The sequence below is a fragment of the Channa argus genome, chromosome 11 (genome assembly GCF_033026475.1).
Source record: "Channa argus isolate prfri chromosome 11, Channa argus male v1.0, whole genome shotgun sequence".
NCBI lineage: Eukaryota > Metazoa > Chordata > Actinopteri > Anabantiformes > Channidae > Channa > Channa argus.
In genome coordinates this window covers 6,841,234-6,850,178 of record NC_090207.1, presented here as the reverse complement: position 1 = coordinate 6,850,178, position 8,945 = coordinate 6,841,234, and the positions used below count along the sequence as shown (strand labels likewise).

Here is an 8,945-nt window from a genome sequence, read left to right as displayed (position 1 = left end):
ATATATATATATATATATATATATATATATATATATATATATATATATATATATATATATATATATATAGTATTCAGTACATTTGTGTACATATCCAGAAAATTTTTATAATTTTATAAAATTTAAATATAGTCAATACTATATTTGAACTGCCAGAAAGATGTCAGTGTAAATGAAGTACATACAAAAGTGATTTTTAAAATCCATTCTTGTTTTGTTTTCATTGTGAGAGATGGTGTGAAAATTAAAACAGTTTACCTCAGCTGTGTTTGTGTTGTGAATTTTCGTGGACTAGGTGCTTCAAACCTCACTATTTGTTCAGTTTGAATTAGTTTATGTATTCATATGTACTATATTTACATACTTAATGCTGAATTTTGTGTTTGGATTGAATACACTTACTGGCCGAGAGGTGGTTCTAACGTAATGCCCCACTTATTTGTTTTAAACAGAGAGGCCAAATGATTAAAACACCCTCTTAATATAATGCATTCTAGGACTAATCCACGCCCACTATGACCTCAATAAAAACACAGAAAGAATCACCTGACAATTTCATATTAACACAAACTATAACCTTGTAAAAGGTTTTCATTGTACACTTACTGACCAATTCATTGGTCAGTAAGTGTTTATTTCAACCTTATCACCTCAAAAATCATGTCAAGTCATTTTGCATTATAAGCTCAACACCTCTCAGATTTGTGGAGAAAACTCCAAAATCTATTAATTTATTTTTGTAAAGGTTTAACATTTAAAAAAAGTCTATATTTTGACATTTGTCTTCATGGGGAATTATTAAGGGGCTTCTTAAAATCTACATTTTGAGTTGCTAATAGAGCTTTTCCAGTTCCAGTAGCATCAGTCTACATTGCTTAGTAGACTCTCAGCTATGAACAACTATTCTGCTGTAAATAGTGCAGGTAAAGGTCAGTCTAAAAATGATTGGTTTTCTCATTCTTTCTTGTGAGAAGTATTTGAGTAATGTAAGAATTTACAGACATTCATCTATAGCTAAAATATACATGCCATAATACAGCTATATATAAACACAATGAGCTGCAATTGTGGCATGTGCAAAAGTTTGTTGGCAGCTAAGAGTGTTTATTCTTGACCTAGGAGTTTTGACCCACTGTTTCTGCAGATCACTATCAGACCTTCTTAGATATTTTTAGGCTTTGCTGCACATACAGCACATCTAAGATCTTGGCAGCACTTTGAGATGATAAAGTAGGAGGACTGTGAGGTCTGTTCTAAAACAGCAAGACTCACTAAAAGCATATTCAGAATTTCTATTCTTTCTATTTGTGTATTGATTTGGAGACTGTGTGAATCAGTACTGTGGAAAATTGTCTCACATTAAACCTTCCTGTCCCTCCTTTGCAGTCACTGTTGCTTGGCTCTCTGCCCAGCAGATATTCAGTTCAGATTTAAAGGTTTCCTTGGTCTTGCAGATCTTGTTTTGACTAACACAAATGTTAGTATTTTTATTTATTTAACCATTATTTTTCCAGGAAAACCCATATTGAGATTTAAATCTATTTTTCAAGAGTTTCCTGACAAAAGCCAGGCAGCAATGCAGTCAACTAGTTCCAGACACAGAATTAAAACAAACATTCAAACAGTAAGTGCAAAACTTTAAAACAAGTAAACCAGCAATTAATCATTAGACTCAAATCATAAAACAGTAAAAAGGTCAGTCAGGCAAAGTATCTGCAGCCAGATGACTCATCTTCCAAGACAGGTAACAATGTCTTAAATGTCCAATAAAACCACTTGTTCCGTTGTGGCTTTGTTTGCAATTAATTCATGAAGAAGGTAAAAAAAAAACCTTATTTCCCTGTTCAGTTCTAAAATTAAAAAAAAAAACTCCTGAACTCTTCTGTTTCACATAGTCTAAAAGATACTGAGGGGGTAGACCTAAAATGGCCTTGTAGATCAAAATATGCAAGTGCTTCAATCTGCGCAGAGACAGGTAGGACATGACCTGGACACGACTCATTCAAACAATGTGTGAGTGCTTTTGAATAAGTGAAAAATCTCAGAGCACCATGGTGAACAGTATCCTGCACGTAATGCAATTTTACTTAATTGTAAAATAAAAACCCAGTTTGAGTTTTAACATTTTCACCAGCTCTTGAATATGTAAGGAAAAAGAGTTTAATCAATTAAAATGCCAAGGTATTTGTCGGTAGAAACACATTCAATCTCTGTCCTCTGTAAAATGATAATAAAGTAAATGCTAAGTCTTGCTGAACAGGGTTAAAAGCCTGTTTTAGTCGGGAGATTGCCTGGTCTAGTGTTGATCCAATGGAGTATAGAACAGTGTCATCAGCAAAGAAATGAAATTTGTTCAATGTTAAGGTAAATAATGAATAAAAACGGGCCTAGAACGGATCCTTGGGGTAGAAATATAGCCCTTTACCTGCACACACTGGGTTCGACCATAGAGATAATTATGGAAAAAGGTAATCGCTTGTTCCAATAGTCCAAATCCGGGAAGCCTTTGATTTAGCATTGTGTGGTCTACTGTGTGGAATGCGTTAGAAAGGTCATTAAAAATGTGCAATGCTGCTTTTTGTCCATACATTCAATAAAATCATTGACAACTTTAAAAAGCTGCAGATGTTGTACTTTGTTTTTTTCTAAAACCAAGTGGTACATTGGATTAAACATGAGTAAAAAACTCCTGTAATTGGTCTCTTACAAGGTATCCTAATATCTTAGCCAGAACAGATAAGTTAGAGATAACAATAATTATTTAGGATGGTGCGATCTCCCCCTTTAAGCAGTGGAGGGACATGCTGACTTCCAAATATTAGGGATTATATTACTAGTAGTAGTTTAAATAATAAAAAAAAAACAGTAAAAGTAACTGCATTAACAGCTGAAAAATACTCCTGTCATCATTGTTTGCTGCAGAGGTCACAAAAACAAAACAAATGTTTTCCTTGAAAACGTTTGCCAGAAACTGCTGTACGGTGACGTCAGTTTCGACATTTTATTTTGAAACGAGGATGTTGCGTATGAATCGGTGATTAGTAGCATCAGAGCTGAGGAGTATTGATATCTCAATATGATTCACCCAATTGGTGATAATAGCGCACAGTGCCTTGAACCAGTCGCGTTAACGCTTGTGCGGTTGTTGGATACACGAGAAGAAAAAAAGGGAATAATATCGCAAACATCGATGCTAACGTTAGCATGTTTCTGTCGTTTCAGTGCGTTTGCCTTAAACCTGCGAATAAGAGCGCACTGAGATTTTGTTTTTTTAGCACCAGCCACTCGCGACGCCGTCACCGAGGCACAAATAGAAGAATGCGCGCTCACAAGACGCGGACGCAACGAGCAGGATTGTAGCGGGAACGAGGTGAGTTTCTAATTTTAATCATGTCTTCTTTTTTAATTACAAACTGGACGACTTAATCTACGTTTGTGCTCAATGTTAATTTGAGAAAAAAGCTGTGCCACTGAAAGGAAAAAAAAAGTTTTCTAATGTACACAGTATATTAACCTTAAACAAGGTCATGCACGGTATTCGTTTTATTTATGTATTTATTTTCTGGAATTCAGAAATTCAGTTTTCACTTTGTTTGTTTTTTTTTGTATTAGTTTAAATCCCAGCAGTTTACCCACAGCACCTCAGTGATTAGTAACATAACTCAAAACACCTGTGTCCTTTAATTGAATGCCTTGTATTTCATTTAAAAGATCGTGTGTGTAAGTAAGTTTAAAAAAAGAAAATGTTTACTTCTGCAGTATAGAGTTTTTTTTTTTTTTTTTTAAATGCAAGTTTTTGGTTTTTTGATTTTATTTGTTTCTTCTTTAAATTTAACGGAAATTCTATGGTGGGTTAACGTTGAGGAGTTGAGTTACCACAAAGAAACGTCAGTAGGATTTTCCCAGTCTTAGAAAAAGGTCGAAGCTCCACTGTCTTGCTATAATATTGAAATGGGTTTTGTATTAATAGTAAAAATAGAAAAATCTCAAGAAGTTTGAGGTATTTTTGGACTACGTGTTTTTTTTTTTTTTTATCGGTTTTTTTTTAAATGGTCCTGTATTTAAAGCAGAGCGAAAGTATTTGACATTTTCGCAAAATTATCTTCGATCGTCAAAGGTACCAAAATCAATGTGTAGAGACAGATGAAGTGCTCATTTACATAAGTGTAAGACCTGCATTGAGGAGTGCTGTTAAGTAGAAAGTCTTTCTATGAATTGTTGAAAACTACAAGTATAAAGTAGGAGAAAATGGAAGTACAATACTTGAGTAAATGTGTACACTTTGTTACTACTCTTACAGTAGTTGGTTCGTGTACCTGTGTATTTTGCATGCTGTTTTCCATTCCTTAAGTTTTATCAGTTTGTTGCTTAACAACCTTTTGGCACAGACCGGGCCGGGCCTGCAGAGTAGCTGGTCAAGATGAAGTCCACAAGGGTCGTACCTCCAGACGGGGGGTACGGCTGGGTGGTGGTCACGTCAGCCTTTTTCATCATGGGCCTTACTGCTGCTGTCCTCAAAAACTTCGGCCTCTTCTTCCTGGACATCCAGAGTCACTTCGGAGTCCTGACCAGCACCACCTCCTGGATCACCGCCACCACCATCGCCACGTTTCACCTTGGAGGTAAATTACTGCTTTTCAGCCTGAAGTTGTTGGTTGTTTTTAACACCACAGGTTTTTATAGTTTTTTTTAATTTATTTATTTTTTTCCCTCTTAGCTCCAGCAGCCAGTGCGCTGACCTTACTGTTCTCTCAGAGAGCGGTCATCATAGTCGGAGGCTTGTTGAGTGCCTCTGGGATGTTGCTGGCATCTCTGGACCTTGGTCTGCCCTGCCTCTACCTTACCATGGGCATCCTGCAAGGTAAATCTAAACTCTTGGAAGCATTTTTACTCTTATTTGTCCAGTTTTGATCATTGCTTTTTAACTTTCTGAGGGGGTTACAAGCACATCCAAGGAGCACCGTGCTCTGCTTCTGAGACTTTCACATTTCCTAATGCTTCTAATGGTTAGTTATTTAGAAACGTCTAAGAGGATTAGAATTTGTGTTGTGTCTGAACACCCAGGAGTTCATCTTTACTTCAGAGAACAGAGCCACAAATTAAAATAACATTGCAAAACTGCCATCGTTTATGTCATACGTGTTACTGTTTGTACAATAATTAGGTGAAAATGAGTAAGATCCCATTATTGGATGGTTAAAGGTGTTCATCTTCCTTTTTCAGGAATAGGCATTTCCTTCTCGTGGGTCCCTGCCAACAGCATGGTGAGCCACTATTTTGCACAGTGGCGTCCCATTGCCTACGCTATCGCTAGCTCAGGGGAATGTGTCTTTGCCATCATGTTTAGCCCCTTCTTCCAGTGGCTGATAGAGATGTACGGCTGGCAGGGAGCGTTGCTCATCATCGGAGGCCTTCAGCTCAACCTTTGCGTCTGCGGCGCTCTCATGAGGCCTCTGGAAACAACCCAGAGTCCGATTCAAAAAACCAAAGGCGATGCAGAAGACGATGCTGCTGTGCTTGCACCAAAGAGGACTGTCATTTTCCAGTGTTCCCTGCTGCGGAAACCTGAACTTTTATTCTACATCCTGTTTGCCATCTTTGCTGCCGCTGGGTTTTTCATTCCACCTGTTTTTCTAGTGCCCTTTGCCAACAGTCTGGGGATGGATGATTACTGGCCAGCCTCGATCCTTTCTGTCCTGGCATTAGCGGACCTGGCTGGAAGGCTGATTTGTGGGTGGATAGCCAACATGAGGCTGCTGAGGAACCTGCAGCTGCTCACAATGCTGGTCACTCTGCTCGGGGTGGTGCTGTTGCTGCTGCCCATCAGCCACAACTACTGGGTCATCCTTGTCTTCTCCTCACTCTACGGCTTCCTGTTCGGCTGTGTGGTGGCCATACATGTCACCTCTATCGTAGACATTGTCACTCTGGAGGGATTTGACAGCGGACTGGGGCTCTTTATGATGTTTAGGAGCATCGGTGGCTTCACGGGTCTACCTGCTGCAGGTGAGCGGTCTGTGGCAAAGTCACTATACAGCCAGAAGAACAATTGCATGGCATTACTTAAGATTTTGGGGATTTGTATTTAAATTTTGGTACTGATGCAGTTTTTTTTAGTTGTAAGAATGGTTATTTGACTACTTAATTTACTGAATCTGACTTGGTATTTAATTACAGATCTCTGAACTTTTTCATAAGCAGTACAACAGACACATTCGAGATTGTGCTCAAAAGCAGCTGAGGTTGTAGCCTGATACAGAGGAAAGATTCACACAAGCAGGTTCTGCTGACCTAAAGAAGCAGAACTAATTCGTCACTAAACCCAAACATTCTTGACATTACAAGACATACCTGCTGCAGCGCGTCCCCTGACTCTTTTAGCTTTAGGTGCAGTTATAGAATTAGACCTTAATTTGCATTGAGTATGACTGAACATTGTCAAAATAATGTTAATATCAACCAAGTGCTCGTGTCTCCATGTCATTAACAATTCCCATCAACAGAGTAGAGGAAAGTACAGTTTTAGTTTATCACCTGAATGTTTTTGCCATGGTACCAGTGGGGCTCTATCAGTGCTCCACACTTTGTCCAGCTTGAATATCTGGACAATAGAATTATGGACCTCAGAGGATGAACTGCAGTAACCTTTGTAACTGCAGTAAACTTTTTAATTGCCCGTAACTATGAAATATTTAATTTATCCAGGACTTTGATTATTGGTTAGACAAATTGCATTCTCATCAGCCTCAGCTGCACTTATTTCTTCACATGCTAATGTACTAAACTAAGCCTAAGAAAACCTCAGATGGAACTAGTGTACATACAATACTGTATCTGCAAAACATGGATAACTGAATAGGCCTACAAGCCACTGGTCTGAGGAGCCCTGGGCCAGATACGTCTGAATTACGTCTGAATTATTTATCAGCCCTCGCACAGGCCTGTTCGATGTTCTGGTTCTTTGTTTCAGGATGGCTGGTGGACGAGACAAAGGACTACAGCTCTGCCTTCTACCTCTCAGGCCTGTGCCTCATTTCCTCAGCGGTGTTTATCGTCCTGGTGGACCGACTCATCCAGAGGAAGAAGGCCAACGAGGGTGAGGTCTATCAGGTGATCGGCCAGCAAGAGGAATAGGAAACCAGATAAGTCAAGTGAGACACTGTCAAAAAAACACATTACACCTGAATGAGCGTGCCATGCCAGAAAGACTTGTTTGTTGCATTGTCCAATGTTTGATGACATGCCAGCTGTAATGTGAGCCATGTTTGACAACTTTAGCTCGCTGAGTCAGACAATTTATTGACCTGTGTCACACTGTTGTGTGCATGTGGTAAAATCAGCCTTTAGCTGTTTTTAAACTTGTTTTAATTGGCAGTTAGCTAATTTGCTTTTCCCAATAAAATCAAGTTTTTAGTCTTGTGTAAAATGTAATTCCCCACCTTTTTTTTTTTTTTTTTAATGCCACTTGTTTAAATGTTAAGTTCTGATCCTAAGTCAGATCCCATCCAGACTCATGTACAGACAAATGTGGATCTCAAACTGATTTTACATCCTCCAATTAGAATAATATTCAGTAACTTACTCAGTTTCCCTAAATTAAAATTCTTGTTGTTACAGCTTCCCTGTGTAAACCACAAGCAAACAGAGCTGGCACTAGTGTTTAATGAATAAGGCCGATAATGGTGTGTATTATGTAAGCAAATCCCATGAGAAGACTAAAGCCAAATATGTTACAGGGAGCTTTAAAGCTGACATTTTTAAGCAGTAATAAAAATCTATATAAAAAAAAAAAAGTCTCATTAAAATAGGTGCACTGTAGCTTTTCACTCAAGATAAATGGTCTCTTAGGGGCTTTTTTTCTATTAGCTGTGGTTTCAGTGTGCTGTGTGCATGGGATTGGATTAATATGAAGTAATATGTCACATGGATCTGTCTGACAAGTATTACTGGACAAATCTTTCAACTGTTGTTTTTGCTCTTTTCATGGGAATTACAAACCTCTAGAACATTAGTTTTCTTACAAGTAAACACTGGGTGAATATTTGGGTTTTGTCCTCTGAATGGAGCCTTTTGGCATTTTGTAACCAGCAGAAAGTGTGGCTCTTTAGCTTCTCCTCTCCAGACAGAATGTTTCTGAATAAGGCCCACTGTAGAGGAAGAAGCAGAACTATTTTTTTCATGACTTATTTAACAGCTACATAACTCTGTTATAACATCAGGGCTCTTATTCCTGTGTTCTTTGTGATTTGGGTTCAATCAAATCTGTTCTTTATACACAACACTAAAGGTTTTATCGATCAACAACTTCTTCACGAGTAAACAATAACTTTAGGCCCATGTAACTTTTGTTCCTAGTGAAGTACTGTAATACCAGTTATCATATGCACAATTGCCCACTGGACCTTTAAATCTAATTCAAGGAAAGTTACTTTTGCACCTTTTTAACTGATGTAATGTTGTCTTGTACATTTTATATCTATATACAATGTTTAACTTGCTGTAAAGTTTAAAAATGCAACACTTTAAATAAATCACTGCACTGATCATTTTTAAGCACGACTGTCTGAACTTTTCTTTAGCATCATCTTCAGCTTTAGACATTTAAAAGGTTAATGTAGATCAGCATGTTGAGACACTCAGAGCTTCCCAGAATGAAACAGACATCTCTGGTATGTGCTGTACAAATTTCTCAGGAGCTCAAGTGCAGTTATGCAACCTAAACCAGATTCAGCTTGTCCACATGGCTAAATACTTTGTTAGATTTAAGATGATTTATTGATCAAAGGAAAATGGACGGCCATGACTTCTATGCAATAATGGGAATTTAACATCTTTGGGTTTTGGGAGTGTTGACTTTTGAAGTGCAACAGTGAAAATTGCTTTCATAATGAAATCTACCAGTATAAAGGAAAAGAACATCTCCCTTAACCAAAGACAAAGGGGCG

The 8,945-nt window shown here is 38.0% G+C and overlaps 1 protein-coding gene across 1 annotated transcript; it reads left to right on the top strand.

Moving 5' to 3' along the window:
• Window positions 1-36: 36 nt before the first annotated feature.
• zgc:114041 (uncharacterized protein LOC574425 homolog) lies at window positions 37-8,553 on the top strand. The gene is made up of 5 exons (XM_067520128.1): window positions 37-3,370; window positions 4,389-4,622; window positions 4,718-4,861; window positions 5,224-6,006; window positions 6,971-8,553. Exons 2-5 carry the CDS (start codon window positions 4,421-4,423, stop codon window positions 7,132-7,134), a joined length of 1,293 nt encoding a protein of 430 aa, XP_067376229.1. The 5' UTR covers window positions 37-3,370; window positions 4,389-4,420; the 3' UTR covers window positions 7,135-8,553.
• Window positions 8,554-8,945: the final 392 nt, after the last annotated feature.

Excerpts from the sequence above, each read along its gene's own strand:
- zgc:114041 (XM_067520128.1), top strand. The coding sequence starts at position 4,421 with ATGAAGTCCACAAGGGTCGTACCTCCAGACGGGGGGTACGGCTGGGTG. Across the intron at positions 4,623-4,717 it reads CGCCACGTTTCACCTTGGAG|CTCCAGCAGCCAGTGCGCTG; the intron begins GTAAATTACTGC and ends TTTCCCTCTTAG. Across the intron at positions 6,007-6,970 it reads CACGGGTCTACCTGCTGCAG|GATGGCTGGTGGACGAGACA; the intron begins GTGAGCGGTCTG and ends TCTTTGTTTCAG.